This window comes from Misgurnus anguillicaudatus, chromosome 21, assembly GCF_027580225.2.
Source record: "Misgurnus anguillicaudatus chromosome 21, ASM2758022v2, whole genome shotgun sequence".
Classification (NCBI taxonomy): Eukaryota; Metazoa; Chordata; class Actinopteri; order Cypriniformes; family Cobitidae; genus Misgurnus; species Misgurnus anguillicaudatus.
This window is the reverse complement of record NC_073357.2, coordinates 30,776,882-30,804,665: the sequence shown is the minus strand read 5'-3', so window position 1 is coordinate 30,804,665 and position 27,784 is coordinate 30,776,882. Positions and strand designations below refer to the sequence as shown.

The 27,784-nt window shown below is 38.8% G+C and overlaps 1 protein-coding gene across 1 annotated transcript; it reads left to right on the top strand.

The window, feature by feature from the left end:
- The first annotated feature begins 13,225 nt into the window (after positions 1-13,225).
- On the top strand, positions 13,226-27,337 carry LOC129442144 (adhesion G-protein coupled receptor G5). The gene is made up of 14 exons (XM_055202027.2): positions 13,226-13,436; positions 17,862-17,947; positions 18,147-18,596; positions 18,804-18,852; positions 21,179-21,278; positions 21,386-21,517; positions 21,630-21,746; positions 24,575-24,617; positions 24,736-24,839; positions 25,004-25,122; positions 25,260-25,522; positions 25,620-25,719; positions 25,802-26,076; positions 26,566-27,337. Exons 2-14 carry the CDS (start codon positions 17,881-17,883, stop codon positions 26,682-26,684), a joined length of 1,938 nt encoding a protein of 645 aa, XP_055058002.2. The 5' UTR covers positions 13,226-13,436; positions 17,862-17,880; the 3' UTR covers positions 26,685-27,337.
- Positions 27,338-27,784: the final 447 nt, after the last annotated feature.

The window sequence follows — 27,784 nt, the reverse complement described above, 5'->3', positions numbered from 1 at the left end:
GTGGACGAGACAGGAAGGGAATTGTGAGCATACTCTACCCAGGGAAGTTGTTGGCACCAAGAGCTCGGAAATTGCGATGTCAGACCGAGACCGAGATCCTGATTAGCACGTTCACACTGGCCGTTGGTCTGTGGATGGTAACCTGAAGACAAGCTGGCGGTGGCGCCAATCTGTCTACAGAACTCTTGCCAGAAACGGGAAACGAATTGAAGACCCCTATCAGATACCACGTCAGTAGGCAGACCATGTAAGCGGAAGACGTGTTCAATTAATACCTGGGCCGTCTCTTTGGCAGAGGGGAGCTTGGGTAAGGGAATAAAATGAACCGCTTTAAAGAGACGATCCACCACTGTAAGAACAACAGTGTTGCCTTTAGAAAGGGGTAAGCCGGTAACAAAATCTATGGCTAAATGTGACCAAGGGCGGGAGGGAACAGAAAGGGGTTTCAGCAGACCAACGGGAAACAGATGAGAGACTGTCTGACATCCTGACCCATAGAGGGCCACCAAAATCGTTTGACGGATGGTAGCTAACGATCTGCGAACCCCTGGATGGCAGACAAACTTGGATTCATGACACCACCGGATGACCTCAGAACAGAGCGCAGCCGGAACCCACAACAGACCCGCCGGGCACCCTTCTGGCACTTTCACCCCTCGTCCGGCCTCCCTCACCCGCTGTTCGATTCCCCAGCGGAGAGCACCAACCACCTTTCCCTCCGGAAGGATGGTTTCGGCTCTCACAGCGCTGGGACCCTCGAACAAACAGGAGAGAGCACCGGGTTTGACGTTCTTAGTACTGGGCCGGTACGAGAGGGTAAAGTTAACCCGGTCAAAGAAGAGTGCTCAACGAGCCTGTCGCGAGTTCAACCTCCTGGCTGAACGGATATACTCAAGATTTTTATGATCCGTCCAGATCAGGAAGGGTTCCGAGGTGCCCTCCAACCAGTGACACCACTCACCCAAAGCCAGTCTAACCGCCAACAACTCCCGATTACCTAGGTCATAGTTGCGTTCGGTTGGGTTTAACCGATGGGAGAAAAAAGCGCAAAGATGACCACTGTAAGAGGACGGCGCCTACCCCGACATCAGATGCATCCACCTCAACAATAAACTGAGCTTTTGGATCTGGAAAAGAAAGAACAGGAGCAGAGATAACCGTACCTTTAACATATCAAAGGTTTCCTGAGCATCATGATTCCAGACAAAACTCTCCTTAGTGGAGGTGAGTGCTGTAAGCGGTTTAGCAATCTGACCAAAATTTCTGATGAAATGCCGGTAAAAATAGGCGAAACCCAGAAAACGTTGCAATGCTTTACGTGAGTCGGGGACTGGCCACTCGGCAACTGCTTTAATCTTAGCTGGGTCAGGACGTATCTCTCCGGCGGCAATAACAAAACCCAAGAACGAAACAGACTCCTTATGAAAATCGCACTTCTCCGCCTTAAAAAATAACTGATTCTCAAGAAGGCGCCATAAAACCCTGCGGACGTGCTGAGTGTGTATCTGTAAGGAGGGGGAAAAGATGAGAATGTCATCTAGATACACAAAGACAAATAACACATCGTTAACCAGAGCCTGGAAGACAGAAGGGGCGTTACAAAGCCCGAACGGTAAAACGGAATATTCAAAATTTCCGGACGAAGTATTAAATGCTGTCTTCCATTCATCTTCCCTCTCTAATACGCACAAGATGATAAGCATTGCGTAGGTCTAATTTGGTGAAGACACGCGCTCCCTGCAGCAATTCAAAGGCTGTTGCCATTAAAGGTAGGGGGTACCTATTTTTAACAGTAATGTCGTTTAAACCTCTGTAATCAATGCATGGTCGCAAGGAGCCGTCCTTCTTTTTAACAAAAAAGAACCCCGCTCCAGCTGGAGAGGTAGAGGGACGGATGAGACCGGCGCAAAGGGCATCATTAATGTAACTATCCATAGCCTCTCTTTCAGGAGCAGACAGAGAATAAAGTCTACCAAATCAAAAAAACATTATGCTGCCAATGCACGTGAGGGTTGTGCTGTGCCAACCAAGCATGCCCCAAAATAATAGGAGAGAGCGAGGCATGCAAGAGGTACAGCACAATCTCCTCAAGGTGATTACCAGAAATAAAAAGACTTACAGGTGGGGTGCAGTGAGTGACCTGTGCAGTCTACTGTCCTTTAAGTGTCCATACAGCTAGAGGTACTTCGAGTGCAACAGCAGGAATGCCCCACTCCCGAGCATTATTGTAGTCCAGGAAATTCCCTTCTGCTCCGGAATCCACGAGAGCCTTAGAAGAGTGTTCAATACCACCAAACGTTAAAGTGACGGGTAAATGAGTAGAAGACGCAGGGGAGATTTCACTCACAGCAGTGCCCACCAGAACTCCCGGAACTAATGGTGGGGGTTGGCTTTTAACTGACAGTTCTTAGCCAGATGTCCAGACTTTCCACAATACAGACATAGACCATTCACTAATCTCCTCTCTCTTTCCTTAGGTGTGAGTCGCATCCTGCCCAGTTGCATAGGCTCGCTGGGGATAGCAGGAGAGGAAGGAGAGGAATGTGCATGAGTGACGACCGTCTCATCAGAAAAGACCCGATGACGTAGGGAACGGCGCTGGCGGCGAAACACCATACAGAGCAGTACACAGCCTCAATTCTGAGTCCATCGTGCGAGGAATATCGTGTGTGGTAATCTCATCCTGGATGTCGTCTCGTAATCCTTCCAGGAACTGTGCGGGAAGAGCTGCGTCGTTCCATCCACAAACAGCTGATAATGTCTGAAACTCAACAGAGAAATCAGTGACTGAACGGTTACCTTGAGTCAGACGGACGAGCCGGGCTGCAGCCGCCTCCCCCTGCGCTGAACGATCGAAGAGTCTCATCATTTCTGTCTTGAAATCCTCAAACGATCAACAAAACAGGGGTTGAGCGTCCCAAACTGCCGTGGCCCACCATCTGGCCCTTCCGGTCAGTAGGGTAAGGACAAAAGCCACACGCGTATCTTCGGCCATAAATCTTCAGGGCTGCAGAGAAAACACTAACGAGAATTGAGAGAGGAAGTAGCGACACGAACCTGGATCGTGTCGTATGTGGAAGGATTAGTGATGTGAGGTTCAGGCTCGGTCGAGCGACGAGATTCCAACCACAGCCATTCTATCTGGGTACTCATCTCAGTGAGATGGGCAGAGAGATGTTCAACTTCATGAGTGGTGGAAGAGATCTGTGAATCCTGCTGTCCCAGCCAACTCCTTGTTGTGCGAGTGCATTGCGGACTGAGTCCACATGCGCTGGATCCATAACTAGCGAGTTCATCTGTCAGGGTAAGAAACACAAACACAGGTCCAATTGCAAATGTGAATATTTATTTAGCACAATAAGGAGAGAGAGAATGCTGAGAGAGATCCACTGCTTGGTGACAGGGTGAGAGTTCCAATGTAAATAGCAAGAAATGTTCCGCTGCTGGTCGATCAGATCGAGATCGTGACACGGTTTAAAGCATTGATTTCAAATATCAACATTGGCCTTTAGAGATCATGGAGCCTGCCTTTAAAGGTGCTGTACGTAACTTTTCTACCTAAACTAATCCCTTTTCAATTGCCTGTGTGCGAATGGGTTGTAATCTCACATTAAAATGATCCACTTTGCAGGTTTGGCCAGTACCTCTGAAAAAAAATATTATAATTTTTATGGGAAAGTACCGGGTCGGATTTGGCGCGAAATCCAGTGACGTCACCCGCATGCGCGTTCCCGAGCCTCTCGCCTCGTTTACTGACTTTGTGCTCAACAGCGACGACACTGTCTGATAACAGACTGAAACGACCTGCTCCCAGCACAACACACACTCCAACACAAACTCCACATATTGTGAGAAAAAAAAGTTATCTGCTGAAGCTCCTAAGGCCAAATGTGAATCGGATCAACTTCGGATTTAAAAAAAGCACGGATTAACATTGGCAGGGCATTTGAATTATGGAGAAACCTCAGCTTTGTTTTGGGTATAAAAACGGATCCGGAGTTGGCTTTCATCCTTTTGGACAGGTAAGCTAACATTACTACAAAGCATGTCAAATATATTTCGATTATGTGCTTTAGTTTTGTAGATGTTGTTTCGGTTTGCTAGCCTTCGCTTTAGCGTGTGTTCGCCCAGCCGTCGTCAATCGATGACGTAAAACTGCGGATGCGTTTGTTTGCGTGCGTCCGCTTTTTAAAAGTCTTTAAACTCGTACAGTCTGACATTGATGGAAACTGAGATTATACAGTGTGACATGGACTTAACTACGATATTGATCGCACAGCCTAAAGGACTATTTAAATAGCACAGTGTATACCGGGCTTTACTGTTATACTGAAATTGTTCAGTGTAGTTCACTAATCGTTTTCGTTATCTTACCGTAAATTTACCTACGTATCACCACATAACATAGGCTAAATGCAATCAATTAAACGTTGCAGTGGGAGTTTACCTGAGTTTCCAGCAGGTTGTGTGATGCTTTCTCCGGTGTGCTACATCTCAGTCTGGCCATCGCTCATGAGTTCGAGCACACGCTTGTAAACTTATTGGTTGCAATCTGAAACATCACCACTAGAGGCCGCTGTAAACTACATACAGCGCCTTTAAATTGGCATGCTTAACAAGTTATTGTTTTGTTTACAGTAATATCCTAAATATAAATATGTATGCCACAGCACCTTGCATCCAGAGAGAGAAGCATTTCAGGTATTAGTAGCAGCAGTTTCTCCGCATCTGGGCCGAGTCTTTTCTTTCCAGCTGATCATAGCCAGAGCTTCATGACTCAGATACAGTCATGAATTGAATGAAGTAAGCTCACTCACTGTGACAGGTACATCATCTCCATTTCCCATAACAGATCTAATGAGCAGGACAACAGCCTTCCCTTGTAGTGCTCTGAACTGCCTGAACAAACTCTTTTGGATTTTAGGAAAAAATGATAGAGAAAGATGGAATGGAAACTATGATGTGCATAAATACATGGTTTTTAGCATTACCATCAGTCAATAAAGATGTATAGCATCCGAATAATCCACTGAGTGCTTGCTGTAGATCACAATGATTTGAAGCTGAACGCTGTGCTACACTAATGGCTTCTTCATATCTCTGGACCACCAGCATGGAGATCTTCACCGCTGCAAGATTGGACTGCATAAACTGAGCCTGAGCCATGTGATAACTAGCAAGACCATTGAAGACCACAATTCTACACAAACAAATATATGATTTGCAGGTCGAGTGTGTCGAAGGTAGCAGACCTCCCAGTGATATTTACCCTTGACTTTCTTTCTCTGAAACCAATTGAGAGTTTTCTTTGCTGTATGCTCCGGATCATTGTCCTGCTGGAAGGTCCAACCACGTCTCATCTTTATCATACTGGTGAATGGCAGCAGATTCTTATCAAAAATCTCCCGGTAAAGGGCTCCATACATCGTTCCTTCAATTACATGAAGTCTGCCTGGACCATGCTTTAAAAAACAGCCCCACACCATGATGCTTCCACCTCCAAACTTCACAGTTGGTATAGTGTTTTTAGGGTGATGTGCAGTGCTGTTCCTTCTCCAAGCATGGTGTGTAGCATGACAGCAAAAAAGATCAAATTTGCTCTTGTCTGACCAGACTACATTCTCCTGTTGCGTGGCCGGTTGATGATGTTGCTTCCACTTGCAGATAATGGCCCCAGTGGTGCTTACAGGAAAAATCTGAAGTTTTGAAATACATCTATGCGATTCCATCAATATGTTTTGTGAAAACAAGGTTGCGAAGGTCATGGGAGTGCATTTACCCATCATGAGAACGAAAAGGCTTTTCGATAGCTCATCAATTTAGGTAGATAAATTGAATTACTATTCTAAATACTTATGGATTTCAACTGGTTCCTTGCCTTGGTGACTAGTTTTATCTTAACGTGTTTAATACTTTTTTCCTGTCTATCAACTTTATTACACATAACTTCATTTATGGAAATGTTGTGAATTCTTTATATTTGTGGATTTCTTGAGTTGGGCTGGTGAAAATGTCATGTGAATAACCTCTTTGGAAATATATAGTCTGAAAAAAATGTTGACGCGTTCAATACTTATTTCCCCCACTGTATTACCAAAATAAGGAAGACCAAAAAAAATAGTAACAATAATATACATGTATGTATACCACAAAAGTCATTAGTTTCTGTTTCTGTATGGTAGTTTAATTGATGGAGGTTTAAAGAACAATATCAATTGTACATTGTTGTTTACACTATTTGCTTTGTTGTTTGTTTGTTTGTTTTAAAAATACCTACATTTAATTAACCTAAACCTAAAATGTCAAAATACATAATTATATATAAAGATAAATAAAGATTTTTTACCTTCTGGAGTTTATTTTAGGACCATGTTGGAGACTTTGGGTATTTGAGAAAAAGGATGTGGTGTGCAGAATAGGCATTTTAAGATTTTGACAAAAAACAATCTCAGTAAAATAAGAAATTACAGCATACACGTTTTTGAGTTTCTTTTCAAAATAATCTAAATAGCATAATATGTAATGAGTTATAGGAAATTAAATAACTAAGATAAAAAAGATAATTGGTACAAACAAATTAAAAGTGTAATCTTCACATCTCTGTGGCAAACAACGTTGATTTAGCCAGTAGAGGGCAGAAAAACACACAACCTACCATTTCTTTTTAAGGCAGGGTATCTCATTTGATCCAAAAACATTTTTAGTTATGCTGGTTAAAGTTTATGTTAGAAATGTATGTCATTTGTGAAAGGCGTAGGACCAAAAAATGTTCAACCAATCATAGATCTCGGTCTGAACGGACATTGCCTTTTTTGATCACCTCATCCGTAAGCGTAAATTGAATGCCACCGAGCAGCTTGTTCACGCAGACACCATCCATCATCGGTGCGTTCACGTACGCTTACCTCCCATCTGTAAACAGAGGGAGAATGGCAAACTTTCCTGCTGAATTGACAACCTGCATACAGTAGGAGCCACAAAACGAAATACATCTTTTAAAAAAAAACAGCAAAATCTGCCTGGATCAACAAAGAGTAAAAACCCAAATTAACATCAGTAACTTTACTGCTTTACCACGAGATGCAAACAGCTGCAGAAGGCAAAGGGTCTGAAAGGGTCGTTGCACTGTTTATTTTGGTAAGGTAGGTAGGTACGCGATATGTTTTATTGAGATGGATTCAGATATTCTACTTTGATGAAACATTGTGTTGCCTATGAAATTTGTGTTTGTTTACAGATTAGCGTAACTATATTGTTCCTACGTCTACACAACCAAAGTGTGATTCTGATGTAAACCAGTTGTTTATGTTGGTTAATTTGATAATGTTATTCACTTTGTACTGCAAAATCTGTGCGTGTTCATGTGTTTTGAAAGAGGTGTGACTTTGGTGGGATCGTGATTTCATTGCTAGTTGGCTAACCGTTAGCATTTTTCAAAATGTGATACCCTACCTTTAATCCAATTTAGGCTGCGCCAAAAATAATCACACTTGCGGTCTTTGCACTTGACCACTTCTTACCTACATGACGTATTTCCTGTATTTGGCTCTAGTGAGCGTGAAGATCCCAAGCGTGAAAGTAGAATTATTCACCCAGGGTGACACATTTAGAAAGTGTAAGAATGTTCATCGAGGTAGTGTCAGCAATTTGCACCAAAACCTATTCGTTTTAATTTAGGCTAATTAAAATATATATATTTTTAAGTTTTTCTTAAAAAAAAAATAAACATATAAACAATGAACATGAACATTTGCTGAGCTTAAATTTTATTATCTACATCTAAAACTTTCAGAAGCAGAATTTTTCCACATGTAAAAAAGCTCTTCATTTTGTGCATGCAATAAACTTTATTAAAGCTTATTGTTTATTCAGTAGTCCCTCACGATTTACATGCCGAATATGATGCATGATGGGATACTCTTGGCCTTGAAAACCGCTCTGAAGCGGTGTCTGCGTCCAAATACCCACACTTGTGGTCTTTTCACGTAACCACTTGACCTACATGACGTATTTCCTGTATTTGGCTCAAGTGTTCTAGTGGGCGTGAAGATCCCAAGGGTGCATATAGAATTATTCACCCGATGGGACACACTTAGCATGTGTAAAAATGTAAAGTGGCAGCAATTTGCACCAAAAAGTATTCGTTTTTATTTATATTTAAAATTTTTAACTATACTCACTTGACTCGCATCAAGGGTCCCTAAGGTCTGCACTATATGATGTCATCAAAGTGTGGACTCTGAGGAAGTCCACAAGTCCGGAGTGTGCCATTTGAGACAGGGCCATAGTGTGGGTTTAGTGTGCGTTAAGGGCACTGCACTTTGGCAGTTTTAAGACGTGGGACAGTCTTGCACACTTAGGGGGCATGCACGCCAAAGCCTTTATGCCTGCAGCCGGCGCATGTTTTCAATTGTTACCAATGGAAGTTCTGCGTTTTTCAAATAAGCCAGCACCTAGTCCTAAAGTTTTTTTCTGCGCTGAAAACCAGCGTTCAGCGTTTTTTCGGTCCTGTCCCAAATGGCGCACTTCATGTGGACTTTCGGTATTGTGGCCTTAAATTGCGCGTGCTTGCTTAGTCTACGAGTCCGTAGGGTGTCCCATCTGTCATTTTTACGCTCCGAAGTGTGCTCATTAGCACCCCCTTTGCACCCTTGATGCGGAGGTCCGCACTGCTGCAAGCTCCACACACTTTACCAACCCAGAAGTCCTTGCGAAAGAGCAATCAGACAACGGATTGGAAGAGTCACACCATTTCTCTTCCTATTTCTGGCATAATGCTTGAGTCTGTCCCAAAATATAACTCCAGTGCGCCCTCTTGGACTCCCGTCAAGGGTCCCTAAGGTCTGCACCTGTTATTAAAGTGTGGACTGTGAGGAAGTGTCCGGAGTGTGCCATTTGGGACAGGCCCATAATGTGGGTTTAGTGTGCATTAAGGGCACTGCCTTTTGGCAGTTTTAAGACATGGGACAGTCTTGCGTACTTACTTCCTGTCGCATGCACACACTCTCAAGTGGCTAAGACCGCAAGTGTGGGTATTTGAACGCAAACCGGTATTCAAGATAGGTCCTGTACCAACTCCCGCACTTCATGTGGACTTTCGGTCTCGTGACCTTAAATTGTGCGTGCTTGCTTAATCTATGAGTCCGTAGGGTGTCCCATCTGTCATTTTTACGCTCCGAAGTGTGCTCATCAACCCCCTTTGCACTCTTGATGCGGTCTTTGGTGAAGCCCGCACTGCTGTAGACTCCACACACTTTACCAACCCAGAAGCAATCAGACAAAGGATGGGAAGAGTCACACTACTTCTCTTCCTATTTCCGGCGTAATGCTTGAGTCTGTCTCAAAATATGACTCCAGTGCATCCTCGTGGACTTGCATCAAGGGTCCCTAAGGTCTGCACCTGATGTTATCAAAGTGTGGACTGTGAGGAAGTCCACAAGTCCGGAGTGTGCCATTTGGGACAGGGTTTAGTGTGGGTTAAGGGCATTGCGCACTTACTTCCTGTCGCATGCACACACTCTCAAGTGGCCAAGATCCTGTCCCAAATGCCACACTTCATGTGGACTTTCGGTCTCGTGACCTTAAATTGTGCGTGCTTGCTTAATCTATGAGTCCGTAGGGTGTCCCATCTGTCATTTTTACGCTCCGAAGTGTGCTCATCAGCACACCCTTTGTTTGGACTCTTGATGCGGTCTTTGGTGAAACCCGCACTGCTGCAGGCTTCACACACTTTACCAACCCAGAAGCAATCAGACAAAGGATGGGAAGAGTTACGCTACTTCTCTTCCTATTTCCGGCGTAACGTTTGAGTCTGTCTCAAAATATGACTCCGGTGCGTCCTCGTGGACTCGCGTCAAGGGTCCCTAAGGTCTGCACCTGATGTTATCAAAGTGTGAACTGTAAGGAAGTCCACAAGTCCGGAGTGTGCCATTTGGTACAGGGTTTAGTGTGGGTTAAGGGCATTGCGCACTTACTTCCTGTCGCATGCACATGCTCTCGAGTGGCCAAGACTGCAAGTGTGGGTATTTGGACACAGCCATAAGCCTACATTAAATCCAGGCTTTGATTTTACAGGTTCGCTAATCTGTAAGAATTCGTTTGAAGTCAATCATAGAAAAACATACGATTATCATAAAAAATTATCCTCAACGTCACAGTGCCAAATGCAAATCATACAAAAATGTATGAATGTGGTCATACACTTTACCAATTACCATGAAATAGCGTTGTTCAGGTAATGTTTTCTGTCAAATACAAAAAAAGATTATTATGCATACCGTGCTCTATATCAAACCAAATTTTTATTTATTTATTGTTAATTTGTTTAAATGAATTTGATTACATGTATTTCAATTAATTTGTTTTGAGCTTTTCACAATACATATTGTTTCAAAGCTGCATAGATTGACTGATTAATCAGTGTTGCCACAGGATATTATGTCTCTTCCCTATCTCTCTTTCTAGTCAAAGAAGGTGGATGAGAGAATATTTATGAAAATTAAACATTTGACGTGTTTATCTGCTATCTTCTCATTTTTGTTTCCTTCCTTCCTGCTCAGTATTTGAACTGTTTCCCTAAACAGTTTAAATACATGGGTGGGATAGAACAAGACATTTTAATAGGAGTTACATAACATAACACAGCTATACAACATATAGCATTTATACAACATATAGCATATAGCTTCCAAATAGCATTTCTATTATTTTATTGTTTACCAATGTATATTTTTGATATGGCCTGCAATCGTACGTAATTATTATTAATTTATTTGGTCAAATGATTTTGTAAGCGCCATTTTCAAATTCTTCAGCTTTAAAAGGAAATTAAAACAACCTTGGCAACCTCTAGGCTATAATGAAGCAGAATAATTCATCACCCACAACACTGACAGAGTCTGAAATGACCACAATCCCCTGGGACCAGCTTTAAACAGCACATCACTAGTCAATCAAATAACCATGGTAACCGTGTTGACCAATTCCCAGGTGCAATCACAAGGCGAGAATATCTAATCAATCCTTAGAATGAATTTTAATAATGTTGGGGTGAGGAGATCTGTTTTTAAGTCAGTGGGAAATCTAACTCAATCTGTCAACTGACTGATAAGCTGATGGCTAACCATAGACCATTGCAAACATCGTGCAAAAGGCAGACACCACAATGACATAAAACACAATGTCAAAACCTCCTGACTTGCCACAGAAGGTGCAGAGACAACAAACAGAAAGCAAAAAGCAGAAATAGGCGAATAACGCTTTCTGTTTATGCTGTCCTTTTAATATATTTTCAGTGCTTTTGTTATTTAGTATGTTTATGACAGTTGGGGTATGTCGCAAATGTCAGGTTTTCCTACATTGCATAGTTATTGTTTTCTCTATACAAACCAGCTAACACAGTTTTACACAGTCTAATCTACTTAATCTTATTCTTAATCTAGAAAAATAAAAAAAATCTAGATGCAAAGTACAATAACTTACATCAGCAACGCCTACAACAACTGCTTGTTGTTTTTTTATATTTCCATGTGTCTTGTTCTAACATATCCACGCAATTTAAATAATCAGATTGGTACGAAACTTGTTTTGAATTCAATGCCAGTGTTTATCTACGTGTGGGTGAAGCTCTTTCATGCTGGTACCTTCAATCTTTTCATAAACATCAGTTTGGAGTTCCCCGTTCTGTGAGCTTAACGTGGATTTACGCAGTGGGAGTCAGCAGCAATACTTCACGAAGACCAAGAGAGGCAACAAAAGAGCTGAGCCATTGCCTTTGTTTGGCTGGTTGCCGTTTTACTATATACCATCTGCACTAGCTGCCATCTGTTTGTGTGGCTTTAGATTGGTGCAAGATAGAGGTGAACTGTTTATAGGGTGTGAGTGAACCAAAAATGTGTGCTTTAGGTTTACTGTCCATGTTGCATGTTTCTGATCTTTTTATACAGTGCCAATATATCCTGTAAAGCATTGTTAATCGACAGTGTTTTCTAATGCTGTCGTCATGATGATGTGGTCATCTCAAGCTCCATCATTGCTAGAAAAAGAGTCATAGTGCTATCAGAAAGATCAGTGCTCTTTTAATTCAACATACAAGTTCAGACATAAATGCAATATGAAACCTCACAGTTAATGTCCGGTTGGGGAACAAGTTACACATTGTCTACGGCTTAACTATTCATGTAGAATAGGGAAATTCTTAGTTCTTCTTAGAACGTGGAAATGCTCTATTCCTTACAAAAATTACAGTTTAATGTAATTAATGCTGTGAAATTTTCTAGAGATTAATTCTAAGTTGCTATATGATTACAGTTACCACTTTGTTGCATAATACGGTTTTGTTTCCTCTGCAGTATAGATAGATTAAAATGTCTGTGTGGTAGGAGATCAGAGAATAGATTACTAAAGTTGCCTTTATCACAGCACACATTCAGTTTTTTATTCAGAAGCAAATGCACTTATTACTTAATACCTTCTATATGCAAAAGTCCAAATATGAGTATATGAGTCATGTTTAATCAGCAGCCAAAGAGAATCTTATCAAAACTGGCACACACTCTGTAGTGTGTAAAAGTCTTGACTTTTATTTACGTCGGAGAAACAGACAAGCCTTTGTCAAACATTCATAAAAGCTGTCGAAATAGCAGCTGAGATACACAGGAAGCCAGGTGTTTTAACTGATCCACACAACTGCCTCTCTTCTTGTCTCATTTTTTAACCACTATCTAGCAAATATACCTTATCAGTTTCCTAGACAATATGATTTTATTGCAGGGTTTAATTTGTAACAGATGTCCAGCCATGACAGAGGCTGACCTTGAAAAGAATATATTGTTAATACTGTAAATGTAGCATAATACTCGATGTTTTGCAGTTCTAGTCTTGCAAGCTTTCTGATGCAAAATAGCCCAACTATGCAAAATAAAGTTCACACACGCACCATAAACTGGCACAAAGGTTTCTTGTCTTCACAGACACATTTATTGTGTGCGCACCCATTTTTTATCTGTTAAAGTTATGCTAATCTACCCTTTAGGTTATAAATATATAAAATATGACAGAAAATGTCAAAACTTTGACATTTTCTGTTAGTAATCTATTAGTAATCGTATTAAACCCTGATATTTTTGTGTAACTTTTTGTTTTTTTGCCATCTATTCCCTCTGGAACGGTGTTTTTTTGTGACTGCTTGCGAAAAATCCGGTCGCTTTCGCGTGAGTGGCTTTCATATGCGCAGGCGCACGCATCTCACATGCTGTCTGTGAGTCACAGCAGGGGTTCCGCGGACTTTACCAGTCTGAAAGTTGCCCACGTTATTGGGCGACACGCGTGTTTTTCTCCAGCATAACCTTGAAATCATCTTCGCCAGTCTGTGAGATTTAACTGAAGTATTTGTATACTAGAGGACGACAGCAAGTACTCAGATTCATCAAAGAAAGGTAAGATATTTTCCCCTCATTCTTGTGATCAAATGTCCGATCCGCCGCGACGCAGGTGTATAAATGTGAGTTTGTTATTATATATCTATAGACCTAAACAGTCTGACATTTTGTATTCAGATGAGAAACGTGTAACGATCGATTTTAATTTAATTTAAACGTGTCGAAATGTAAAGAAGCTTAACTGGCGTCGGTTTAAAATTTACATTATGGAGATTTGCGCGTGCGATTTTTTTAAAAATGAGAGATTCCGGTTAGTTTAAAAGGGGCTATTAAAACATACTGTCATTCTTTTATTTTCGTTTTGTGTTTTTGCATTTTCTCTTAATTTTTTGTGTAGGGTAGCAAATGAAACATGCATGCCAGTTAAAAACGTGCCGAATAAACCGTGTGAAGTAACACGTCAAAATTAAATTAAAACGAAATTATCTTTAATAGTGTTTTATATACACAATATAAGTGTTTTTATTAGAATACATCCATACTATATATGGTAAACATGCAATCTTTCTGTTTTTATTGTTCCCTTATTTCTATTCTGCTATAACATGAGATGCTTAAGGAAATTGGAGCGCAGGTGGAGAAAGGCACGCGCATATTTACTCTGAGGCTATGAACAAATCAAAGAGACACTGAGACTGTGTGCATCAGTGAAACCCTTCAATCTTTTAACCCTTTCAGACAGTCCACCTCAATAGAAAGGAATGCTCTCTTTATCTGCCTTTATAACAGGCTAAGATGGTTGAGTCCGTGCTTTATGACATTTAAAGCTTTGAGATACACAGAAACATGTGCAACGTATTGATCTCATGCTTATGACTATTAACAGTTAGAGTCTGTTTTTGCTCGACTTCTATTTCTCGTGTTTTTGATGCCAAGGGTATTGGTTTTCCTGTCTGCACCATGGTGGTTACTCTGCACATCTTACCTAAACCAGTGTGTTTGCTGTAATAACCTGTAATAACCTATAGCCTATGTGTAGTGTACCACTGATTGAGAGACCTTTGCCCTTGCTCATTGCTACTTGTCGGTTCAGCTCAGAATGCAAAGAACATAAAGGCCTCTCTCTTTTATGTCTGGCACTGAAGTCACAAAGCAAAAGCACAATAGCTTGACCTAATTCATCTCAAAGTTCACATTCTTGCTATGTGCGGGTTGTTAGCTTTGCTAGACACAACAGCAGCCGTGGAAACGCTTGGTCTCTTACTTTAGCCATATTGCACACTGACTAAGCTGACATTTCAAAAAAGGTTGAATCATTTCAAGAAATGTATACAGAGGAAAACATACAGGTGGGGAGTCAAAAGTTCAAAACATTAGATGATGTTCATTTGGTGTGAAATCTTTTTTTTCCAGTGGGTGTTGTGTGGAGGACAATGCATAGAAGAAATTAGAATTTTATGTTTTCAAGCAATAAAAAAACTTTATTTGCACTGTTTAAAACTGGCAACAAATCTGGCTGTATAAATGCCACTTCCTTTCAAAACTGGTCCTCTGAGAGGAGAAAAGGGACATTCTTCGACTGCTGTGAGGTCCACATAGCTGGAACAATGGCAGAGAGAGAGAGAGGGCCAAAAAGGGCGGAGGCATAGGCGCACCCATGTCAAATACGGCACTGAGAAACTGGGCACTTTCAGTGGTAGTCAATAGTGTGCTCTGTTCTGCTTTCATTTTGCTGTAAATCATATACTGTACACTTCTGAAGGGTTTGTACAAAGACACAGTTTTTCTCAGTTATAGAAATTTTAAAGTATTATGCAAGCACATTTTGTTTAAATTAAACAGATATTTTAATTGACATTTATGTCATAATAAGTTATTTGGAAAGCTTGTCTGTTTGCTTTGCAAATGCGTGTACAGAAGTTATTTTGGCCTGACAAAATGTGTTGTGTCAGGAAGTATGGCCAGTGTGGTTGCAAAGAAAATGTCTGTCAGATGTTTAAAGTTTTAACAAAACTCTCAACCCGGTTGAGTTAATAAAATAGAGGTTAATTATGACACACTCTTACAACCGATGTGTTAAAAACGATGTGTGTTAGTTTAGAAAACACACTGGAACAACACATTTTGTGTTACTTTTAAGACAACCTACCTGTGTTTTATTTTATTTATGACACATAGTGTGTATAACAGCATAACGGTAAAAAATGTGTAAAAAATTAACATCCTTTCTTAGAGTGCAAGGTCACAGACTGGTGAAAGTAAGAATGTTTATTTTTGTTGTGTCTACACAGTAGGCTGTCATTTTAGCATCTCTCTCTCTCTTTCTCTCTCTCTCTCTCTCTCTCTCTCTCTCCCTCAGTCAAATTTCCATTATCTGTTATCTGTCTATATTGTCTTTTGCAAGCAATTTTAGTGTAGTTTGGTTTAGTTATACTTCCTCATAGTAGCAATGGTTAACTTGTAAAGCACACTGATCCCTCAGATGAAACTTAATACAGGTGTTGTGTTGTGTTTTGTTTTGTGTAATGCCTGTCAAAGCAGGTTGATGCATGTTTGTGCTCGAGTGGGTAAATGCAGGAAAGCCACAGCGGTGTCTCATCTTCAGTCTGGTTTGGTTCATATTTTCAACAATATTTACTGTAAATGTCGACACGCAGAGAAGCAAATGTGCAGCGGTTGAGCTGTAAGTTAGAATTGATTTATATATGCATTGCATTGTTGGCCCTTTTGGCTCTGATGATATAAAGGACGATTATATTGATGAAATCACCGTGTTGTTTAACACCTTGGTTTTATGTGGAGTCTGAAGTGTTCATCCCCATTGTATTGTTTACGTATGATAAGTGGTAACATGCAGTTGAAGAGCTCAGATGCAAAACCCTTTTAGGTTCGTCTGACACGTTTTTTTTAGCAGACTCTTAATGGATCCTGTCAAAAAAACTGGTATTTTTGAATGGCCTGAAGCAGAAGTATTGGATGGACGCATAATTCGTGTCAAGAGCATTCGGGTTAAATGTCATTATCTCATTTTTAAAGGGGCCATGGCACAAGACTTTTTTAAGATTTCAAATAAATCTTTGGTGTCCCCAGAGCACATATGTGCAGTTTTAGCTCAAAATATCATATAAATAATTTATTATAGCATGTTAAAATTGCCACTTTGTAGGTGTGTGCAAAAATGTGCCGTTTTGGGTGTGTCTTTTAAAATGCAAATGAGCTGATGAAATCAAACACTGATCAGAATGATGGTGGTTTGTTGCAATTAAAACTCAATTGTGCTTTTCTCTGCACTAAATGGCAGTGCTGGTTGGATAGTGCAGATTAAGGGGTGGTATTATTATAATAAGAGCTCATTATGACATCACAAGGAGAGCCAAATTTCAACAACCTTGTTCATGTGCTTGTAGAGAATGGTTTACCAAAACTAAGTTACTGGGTTGATCTTTTTCACATTTTCTAGGTTGATAGAAGCTCTGGGGACCCAATCATAGCACTTAAACATGAAAAAAGTCAGATTTTCATCCTATGGCCCCTTTAAAGGAAGTACAGTTTAGTGGCTTTTGCATCTGAGCTTCACAGTTGTTATCTTAAGAATCTGTTTCAAATTTACTGCAATGATTCAGCATAACTGATATGCTTTGAGCTCACATAGAGATGCATAAAATAATTCATAATTTTATTAAAACATCTTTTTTTAAGTTTGAAGGGCAAGATGAGGTAGTCAAATTATTTTTGTGTACAATAATTATTTTTGTTTATTCAACGTAACAGCAAAATCAAGCGGAAAGATAGATGTATAGGGTTGGGGGGGAGGGCTCTCCGATTGTTGTATATGTATTTTAATGGGGCTGGGAATCATCGTGACACAAAACTTTCAGTGTAGTTTCTGACCAAAGTATTTTCTCACTTCTGAAATTTGCAGAAGCTACTTCAGCTGAGCTTCGGTGCCCCAGTGCTGACTCAGGCCACTAGACATGCCATTCAATGACTGAGTCATCTGCTTTCACAGATGCTGTATTGAGATTGACAGTGTAATAGTGTATTATGAGTCATTTTATTGTCATGAGTTTTAGGACTCATGTATATGTCAACAAAACAAAACCGATTGTGGTGTGAGGATGGCCTCATATCTGCGTGTTGCGCTAAACATGCACATTTCTTACAAAAGTGCCTTTGTTGAGAAAGAATGCATGTTCTCAGGGATAAGAGATGACTGTTGCCTAACATGTGTCTGAATGTATTTTTACACATGCATGTGTAAAAATGCCAAGAATAGATGTGTTTCTAGTGTAGATGTGTCACAATGACTACCTTTTATCTCACGAATATTGCATTTGGAAGGAGGAAGTGAGTGTTGCATAGATAATGCATCATATATCCTTTTCTAAAGATTGTTAGAAATTGGTAACAACTAGAAATGTGCATAATACTGATAACATGATTCCCTATTAATATTGTTTTTGTCACTCTGTTGCTTTTTAGGAATCATCTATGAGTTACAATGAAGAAGAATCAAATCGCTGCAAGAATATTTGTGTTCATCTGTCTGTTGTTCATTCTGTGTCAAGGTAAGCAAGTATTTGAAAGCAAAATAATACCATTGTTGCTTATTGATTATGGATTCCGGTTAGTGTCCTAATAACGAATATAGCAGTTCAAATAAAAATGTAGCGTGATACTGAATGTGCAAACATGTGCAGGATAGGTTCTTGGAAATAGTAAAGCTTCCTTTTTAATCTCAAAAGTATCTATATTTTGTCATTGCAGCATCAATAGATAATGACAGGGACTTTATAATGTGTGGAACATGGCGCCATGACAAAGGATCCCCGAAATATCTGAGATATGATTTAAGAACGGGCTGTCGGAACATCGAGATTTCAGGAACGAAGGATGCACTCTCTATCCAGGGTGCTATCACAGCAAAGTGCAATCAAAGTAAATTACTTGATTTAGATTTAAATCCCCTTCAAAATCAAAGTCACTTCTGTGTATTCTGGGATCCACTGCATGACCTGCTGATGGTGGAGGTGAATGGAAAGATCTATACTCTATGTAGCCAATCTGGTCTACAAGAAGCCTGCTGCACTGACCTCTCACCAGATAATCAAACCCTCGGAAAGCTGTATGGTATTGTGAATGGCAACCTCAGAGGTGATATCCTCAGCCACAATGTCATGGAAGTATATACATTTCGAGGGGGTTCAATTAACTGCAGTAAGTACTTTTATTATCTCTTCATGTAATCGCAGAATTTTTTGGGTGAAGCATCCCATGTGCTTTAGCACAGAAGTGTTTATTTATGTTTTATTTTATGGTAATATATTATCTACAGATATCATTGACATATGTCGTATTGAGGTCTGAACACGTAATGAATTAGATATTCAAATAAATTGATTAAATCGATTGTTCTACTTTCAGCGAAAACGTTCTGTGGTGAGGCTTTTCAGAAGCACTATGGACCAAACAAGTAAGTCGATCTTTTTGAATTTTAGTTTACTTTAGTACTTTCACTATTATGTAAAGTCTAATGAACTGTTGTAGCCTTCCAAGAAGTAATCTGGGGAAGTTGATTCTATTCATGCTTACAGGGCTGTAATCATAACCATGGGTGTCGAAACATTTTAGGACAGGACACACCCATTTTTAAGACAAATGAAAGTGGGCCCACTCATTTTTTACTCCTATTTAGTGGATATGTTAGTTTACTTGTTTGAGCGCCCGTTAAATCCATTCACTAAAGAATTCCATAACAAATTAAAATATGTTCCACTAAATTTCGTGTTTTCACTACTTTTGCCTGCTGCAGGCCATGAGACAAGAAGGTAATTGTTTAATTAAAAGGCACCACAATACAAGAAAATGGCATCTATTCCAGTAAACGTTTTGGACCCACTTTTTTTATTTTCCTTCCGACGCCCATAGCCTTAACAACAGCCTTAAGCTCAAGTGCAAAACAGCTTGAGCCACAAACAGGAAGCCAAAGTTTGGTGGCTTGTTTGAGATGCGCCTTGCCTGAAATTTAGACAAGACCAGGGGGCTGCAGTGAGGGGAGGAGTGAAAAAGAGCTTGTAACGTTAAGTCGGACATTTCCCCAGTCTCGGAATCCAGTCGACCATAAACGTCAGCAGAGGCAGAGATTGCGTTCGCGTATTTCATCGCGTTCATTAATTAGTAAATTGTAGGATGTATACATCTATGTCTATAGTGGTAATTTATACGCGGCATACTTTAACTTTATATTTCTAATATTGACTGAGTATGGTCATGTCAAATATTAAAATGAAAGTGAAATCACAATTATATAATGAGACTTTAGCCTGAATCTTACAGGGTCACATGTATTTACACCAGCTCAGTTTCTACGAAATAATACGGTTACTTTACCATTGCATAAACAGCATATTCAATGATGGCTTTTGCTCAGTAGTGTATATACATGGCAAAAAAAGGGTAGGCAGATGCATGTTGTATGGTTACATAGTGTGGTTATAATGTCACCATCCAACATACACAACCTCTGTGGCTAGACTGGAAATCATGGTGGTACTGTAAGTGGCATTGGTGCACTTTTTGTAGTTACTCTATGTCAATTATGTAAGGGTTTAATTTGAGAAGTAAGCACATGGACCTCATTTACATTCCATATACAGGACAAAACTGCTATGTCTACATTACATTCAGTGTTGTAGTGCAGAATATATGCAGGTATACGGAGTATACCCACCTCTTTATTTGATGGCATGGGGTATACCCACTTCTACTGGGGGCATAAATTAAGAGTATACCCACTTCTCCAGACACCACTACACCACTGATTACATTGTATTGTAATACAGCACTAGTCGAAGACACACCAACTCAATGTTTATTTTAGCTCCTTCAAAGTATAGCCACCCTGTGCATAGATTATAGTTGTGCACACTTATGAAGTAGACACCCAAAACATTTTTCCAAACCTTAAATCTTCCAATTATACTGAACTATATCATGCCTAAGAAGCATTATTCCTACAAGCATCCACCTTTCTTAACATGCTACTTATAACCACATATTTTATTATTACTCTTTTAAAGGGATAGTTCACCCAAAAATTTAAATAATGTCATCAATAACTCACCCTCATCATCGTTCCAAACTCATAAGACCTCTGTTCATCTTCAGAACATCAGTTTACGATGTTTTATAATTAGTCCAAAGCTTGTTGACCCTTCATTGAAAATCTTCGTACGGTACACTGCCTATGTCCAGAAAGGTAATAAAAACATCATCAAAGTAGTCCATGTGACATCGGTGAGTCGGTTGGAATGTGTTGAAGCATCGAAGATACATTTTGGTCCATAAAAACACAAAACAAACAGCTGGGGCACACCAGATAACATGTCAGCCGCGTCACTGGAGTCACGTGACTTTAGTCTTGCGCATGCGCTTCAAAACGGACACAGAGAAGACAATGCTGAATAAAGTAGTAATTTTTGTTATTTTTGGAGCAAAAGTGAATTTTCGATGCTTCGGCACATTCTAACCGACCCACTAATGTCACATGAACTACTTTAAAGATGTTTTTATTACCTTTCTTGATATGGACAGTATACCGTACATAGATTTCAATGTAGGGTCAACAAGCTTTCGTACTAAATATAAAACATTAAACTGTGTTTACAAAGCTGAATGGGGGTCTTACGATTGTGGAACATGAGGGTGAGTCATTGATGACATTATTTTCATTTTTGGGTGAACTATCCCTTTAATAAGTCCAGAAGTTATTTAAGAATTGTATGTGTTTGCATTTGTAGGATAGAAAAGAAATTGGATGGACCAGTGGATCTACCTTGTGTTCAGGGAGCTATCATAGAGATGCAAGAAGGCTTCATGGGACAAGATGTCACTCCGACAGTAAGTGTGTTCACATTTTTTTAAACAGAAAGTTTAAATACAGAAGCATAGCGTGTCTTAGCATGTTCCTTTAATGCATATGACTAAATGTGTGTGCTACATTCCAGGCCCAGCGAAATAACCAATCAAACCCGGCCCCCTCCATATATCTTCCCCCTTACCTGATGTCAGCAGGAAGAAAAAAATCCAAAGTGCTTATAACATACTTCAGGGACAATGCAGTAAAGACATTATTTAAGGTATAATGTGCAAAAAAAAGTTAAACTAAGACTATTTTTGCATTTGGACAGACAAATATACTGTAAATATGTATGTGTGCAAAGTGACAAACATGCACTTTTGTGTTTGCAGACAAATTTGCCCAACTCAAATATTCTGGAGGACGTAGTTGGAATCACAGTGGAGAATGAGATCATCAAAAACCTACCAGAACCTGTCAGAATTAGGTTCCATCACTCGCCCTTTCTAGTAAGTCTGTTTGAGCGTTTTTTTATTTGTGTATCTGTTAGTCTTTTTTTGTTATACTGTAATTGTTGCTCATTCGGATTGCAGATGTCAGCTATGAATGGGTTCTCCACTGCTTTTAACACTAATAACAGTAATATGATATCATATTGCCAGCAGACTTCTGTAATGACATCATGCACAAAGTTAGTTATAAAGAAACAGAATAATGAAAAAAACTTCCCCAAATCAGTTTCTTTCTTATACTGTCAAAAAAACAAGGTAAAAAAATGGTCCCTAGTTCATATTAGTACCTCGGAGTTACATACAAGACAAAGAGTGCGTATTAGTACCTCAAAGGTACACTCTGGTGAACCCAATATATACATATCTGTACCTTAAAGGGACACTCCACTTTTTTGAAAATAAGCTTTTTTTCCAGCTCCCCTAGAGTTAAATATTTGATTTTTACCGTTTTGGAATCGATTCAGCCGATCTCCGGGTCCGGCGGTACCACTTTTAGCATAGCTTAGCATAATCCATTGAATCTAATTAGACCATTAGCATTGTGCTAAAAAATAACCATTCCTATTTAAAACTTGACTCTTCTGTAGTTACATTTTGTACTAAGACCTTCAGAAAATTAAAAGTTGATATTTTCTAAGCAGATCTGGCTAGGAACTATACTCTCATTCTGGTGCAATAATCAAGGACTTTGCTGCCGTAACATAGCTGCAGCAGGCATAGTGATATTACACACTGCCAGAAAATAGTCCCCTTGGTTACTTTAAATAGCAGAGGACTACTTAATATCAATTATTAATTAATGATATTAATTAATATCATTGTGCCTGCTACAGCCATGGTACAGCCATGTTACGGCAGCAAAGTCCTTGATTATTGCACCAGAATGAGAGTGTGGTTCCTAGCCATGTCTGCCTGGAAAGTCGCAACTTTTGGTTTTCTGTCGGTCTTAGTGCACGAACTACGGAAGAGTCAAGTTTTAAATGGGAAAAGTGTCAAAACTCTTTGGTTGTTTTTAAGAGTAATGGTCTAATTAGATTTAATGGATTATGCTAAGCTATGCTAAAAGTGGTACCGCCAGACTCGGAGATCGGCTGAATAGATTCCAAAACAATAAAAATCAAGTGTTTAACTCTCGGGGAGCTGGAGGGTGAGCATATTTTCAAAGGAGTGGAGTGTCCCTTTAAAGGTACATATTTTAGGACCTAATTAAAGGGCAGTTCCCCAGTGATGGCTCGGGACCATTTTTTTTAGAAAGTGTGTATGCCTGGCCATGGTCCATGAGTGCATTTCTTTCCAACAACATATTAAGGCCCTGTTTACATTAGAGCATTTGCGTTTTAAAATGGCATTTTAAAATGCAAACGATCCTCGTTTATACTGGCACTTTAAAAAGAATCTTCATCCACACTATACATGACCATAAATACATGAAACATGACCAATCACATAACTGGGTAAGCGCATAAAAGTGTAAAAAGCTTATTACTCTAATAATAGCTTACCTTTGCGGGGGTAGGGGTGTGCGATACTGATAAAAATTCAATCAATTTTGGATCCAATTCACCTGGATCCAACTACAACAGACACTATTTTTGAACCTATAAAATGTGTTTGGGAAAGTCTTATATTGTTTTAGCTCCCCCCACAACATATTAATATGATTAATAGGTTAATGTTGATGTTATAAACCAAACAGAAAGGTCTTTATGATTTAAGAAAGGAACCATCTTACTAAACAGTAGCTAACTTGAACCAAAAAATAAATTTCAGCAAATGCAAACTTCAATCAAACATAAAAAGAGGTTAAGTATAGCTTTAGCATGCTTATTGCTTTAATGTAGGGAGTTCCTCTTCAGCCATTTCGCTCTGTTATATTTATAATAGTTCATTGTTCGCAGTTCATATTTATGATCTTATAGTCCATTTGAAAATTTTCGTACAAACTGACTGTATTCTTCAGAAAAACACCAAATAACTTAAGTTCCCTTACCTGTCGCTGTTCAGTGTGCGATCAATTAATAAAAATTAATATGATGTTAATTTTTAAAAGTGTGTGAGGTCCGTGCATGTCCTCCGCTAGCAACACAGAAATAGCAAAAAGCGCAATCGGCTAAACGAGCATGTAATATTAATATGACGTTGATTTTATTGTTTTTATTCATTTATATGCACAAAACTTATCAACAAAACATTGATTAAAATAAAGAGACAAAATATATGACACAAAATTAATTTCAAAGTAGCAAACAAAACTTAAATTAAACTCGAAAATAATGTCTGACCCAATACAATTCTCCCTTCCTTCATATTGGCCTTTACAACGTCCTATATGGCGTTTAAAATTACAGTCTATCTTTCGTAATAAGCTAACTAAATTTAAACAAAACAACATTACAACAATATTCAAACCCAACAATACTCAAACATAAATATAAAACAGACATTATCTATAAGGACACATGTTAAAACAATCTGATATAGCGTTTATAATAGCTGGTTGGTAGATGTTTACTATTTTTGGCAAAACCTCCATTGCAAATCTCCATTTACCTGAATAAAAAATAATTTTTACTTTGAAAATGATGCGCTGTCACGTTTACATAAGACTCCGTCTATGTTCATTTACACTCAGCGCAACGTCTGAGTACTCAAACTAAAACAGGGTCTGCAGCGTTTGTGAACGAATCCGTTTATGAGGGTCGAAAACAGTGGTGTAGTGTAAATGAAAGGCGTAAACGTAGCAAAAGTAACGTGTTTTAAAGGATAAACGCATTAATGTAAACATAGCCTAACTCAAGGGTCTCTGTTTCTGTTTTATTCCACAGCCTACACAGTCTAAAAGTTGTGTTTCATGGGACAATAAAAGAGGTAAACACTTTTAAGTGTAACCAGTTTGAAATTCCAGCAAATGTTTCAACATTAGCTGAAGCTGAATTACTAAATGTCTTGCTAATTTTACTCAATCCTGTTTTTTTGTATTCTGCAGACAATGAGGTGATTTGGAGGTCAGATGGTTGTGAGATAGTTAACATCAATGCAGTAGAGACAGAGTGCCATTGTAATCACCTTACATACTTTGCTATTCTTGTGGTAAGTTTATAAACAAAGAAAAAAGCATAACATTAAACTCATACTCATTTACTTAATAATTGCTATTCTGGTTTTGTTTGCCAATGTTTATAACTGAATGGATAGTGTGTTTAATGTCTTAAGTCTAAATCAGGTTACACATACTGTGTCTTTTGCCATTTTAGCAACTAAAACCGGACGCTGAAGTTCGCCATCTAGAGGCTTTGACATTCATTACAGCTGTGGGATGTGCTGTGTCTTTAGTTAGCTGCTTGGTTCTCTTCTATTGGCTCTGTAAAAAGAGGTAACCATAACATCTAACAATCTGATTTGAAAGTTTTTATAGTAGAACAAATTTTATAAAAGCATGTTCAATATGATGACTAATCTGTAAATCGTGTTTTTCTCGTTTTGTCTCCATTGCTGTTTTCTGCATTCCAGTACAGGGAAGAAAAATCAGTCCTCGCTAGTGCATCGTGGTCTGGTAGTGGCAGTATTTCTTCTGTCCTTGTTATTCATCTTTACCGGGACACTGGCGAATGTAGGAAATTCGGCAGTTTGTTGGATAACGGGAGCTCTTCTGCATTATGCGCTGCTTAGCACACTCTGCTGGATGGCTATGGAAGTGTTTCACGCATTCTTGTTAGTCCACCAGGTGTTCAAATTACCACCTCACTCATGGTGGTTTTACTTGGGGGGTTTTGGTGAGTAAAGGCGTATTCCTGTGTCAACATTTTGTTAAGACTCATGTGTTTATATACTCTCTAACTCTCTTATCTTGATTTGTATTTCCAACTTCAGGTCTTCCAGCTCTGCTAGTTTCCATACTGCTCTTTATAGGTGATATATATGGTAAACGAGAAATTATGGCATATGCTAATGACACCAATCCTTACTACATGTAAGTACTAGACACACTTACTTGAATGAATTCTGAATTCACAAAATAAAAATTAATCTTTGTTCTGCCCACCCCTGCCCAGGTGCTGGATGTTGAACAATGAAAAGAGCATTGTGGCACATTACATCATTAATCTTGGCTTACTGATCGTTGTGATGAGCTCTGGTTTGGTCATGCTTTTATATGTTGTGAGGAAAATACTGAAGATGCCAGTGCTGAAGAACCGTTATGGGATTTTTCTCAGTATCTGGGGCTTAACCTGTCTGTTCGGATTAACGTGGGTCTTGAGTTTCCTCAATTTTGGCCCTTTTTCAGAAGCCATCCTCTTCCTTTTCTGTATTATCAATTCTTTACAAGGTGAGTTTTCTAGCACACTTACTACAATTTAAAGACACACAAAGTTGTAGTTTGGTGGTTTATGATTGTAATGTTCAGGAAAGGAACTTTGTGATAAACTGACTGTACATTATCATGCTTTTAACATGATGGCTCACCAAACAATTGTAATGTACACACTCTAAAAATGGGTGCGTTATTTTTGACTCATAATGGGTGAGTGTTGTACGGAACACACTTGGTTTAAAATGACCCAGTATTGGGTTGTTGTTATGCAACCATGGGGTATAAAAACCATGGTGGGGTTAAAACAGCCCAGCATTGGGTACATTTTGACCCAGCAGTGTGTTCTATCCAATATTTACCTATTATGGGTCCAAAAATAAACCAAGCATTTTTAGAGTGCATGTAATATTGACTTGAAGGTTAAGAATAACCAATAGGAATCAAGTATTTTAGAACATCCTGTTATGCAGACTAATAATATACAATTCTCATGTATCCCAACAGGATTTTTTCTCATGCTGCGACACTTCATCATGAAGCGGATAGAAAAGTCACCCGAGTCCAGTTCAAGCAGTAGCGGATTTTCAAAACAGCCCATGTTACAGACTAATGAAAAGAGTTAAAAATCTGATGATTTTTCCTGAAATTACAACGTTTTACTATTCTGTTTATATTAGAAAGCAAAGTGAAGATTATTATTAATAAGGGCATTTGTAAAAAAAAAAAAAGCATGTCTCATCCTGCTGGTCAGGCTGTTGAGCTCATATGACAATGCACTGATATTGAGCATAAATGCTTCACCTGTCATAAGCTGTATTTCTGTAATTATACTTTCAATGTGACTTCATTTTTTTCCTCAAGCAAGTCTTTGCACTTTTTTTGACTACTGTAGAAAATTGCTGTGTTCATTAAGAAATTTTAATAATAGGATTTAGTGAGCCACTTTAGTAATGAATAAAACAGTGAATTTGTGATCGAATTAATAATGAGCTGTATTTGGTGAGTCGATGTGGTGCTGTTGTGTATAGGTTTCCTTATTTAGTTTTTAGTTTGTCAGGAAAAAAGTACATTCCTTAAAATTTTAAAGAGACTGGCAAACTTATGTTGTTTAGTTATCTACTTTGCACTTTTTGTTTATTGTAAAGAGTTTTGTAATGAGTTACAAGATATACAAACAATTGAACATTTATTTTACTTTTTTGGTTTGTATTTTTAAAAGTATTCAGAAAAGTGACTTTTATGCATTTCAGTTTGTATAAACAAACACAGTGTTTACTGTAAATATGTTCAAACTTTTCAATAAAACATGTTGAACTAGACACAAATGTTTGTTATCAATTGATAAAAGTCTGTCAATATTGATTATTCTTATATTTTTGTATTATACACATACAAAAATCCATGCAAGCAAGTATATATATATATATATATATATATAAAACACTGTCAACAAGTCCAAAAAACTGATATAGAAACAGCATGATCTAGCAAAAAAATAACCATAATATATACAACTAAGCACATAAACAGGACTGCTTAGAATGTAGACAAAATAGTTTAATAACACTTAGTGTTGACTAGATTTAAACAGATAAAATAGTTATTAAATGGATAGTTTACTCCAAAATAAAATGTCATTATTCACCCTTATGTGTCTTTGTTCAACTTCAGAATACAAATTAAGATATTTTTGATTAAATCAAATGGTTATTGTTGCCTATAG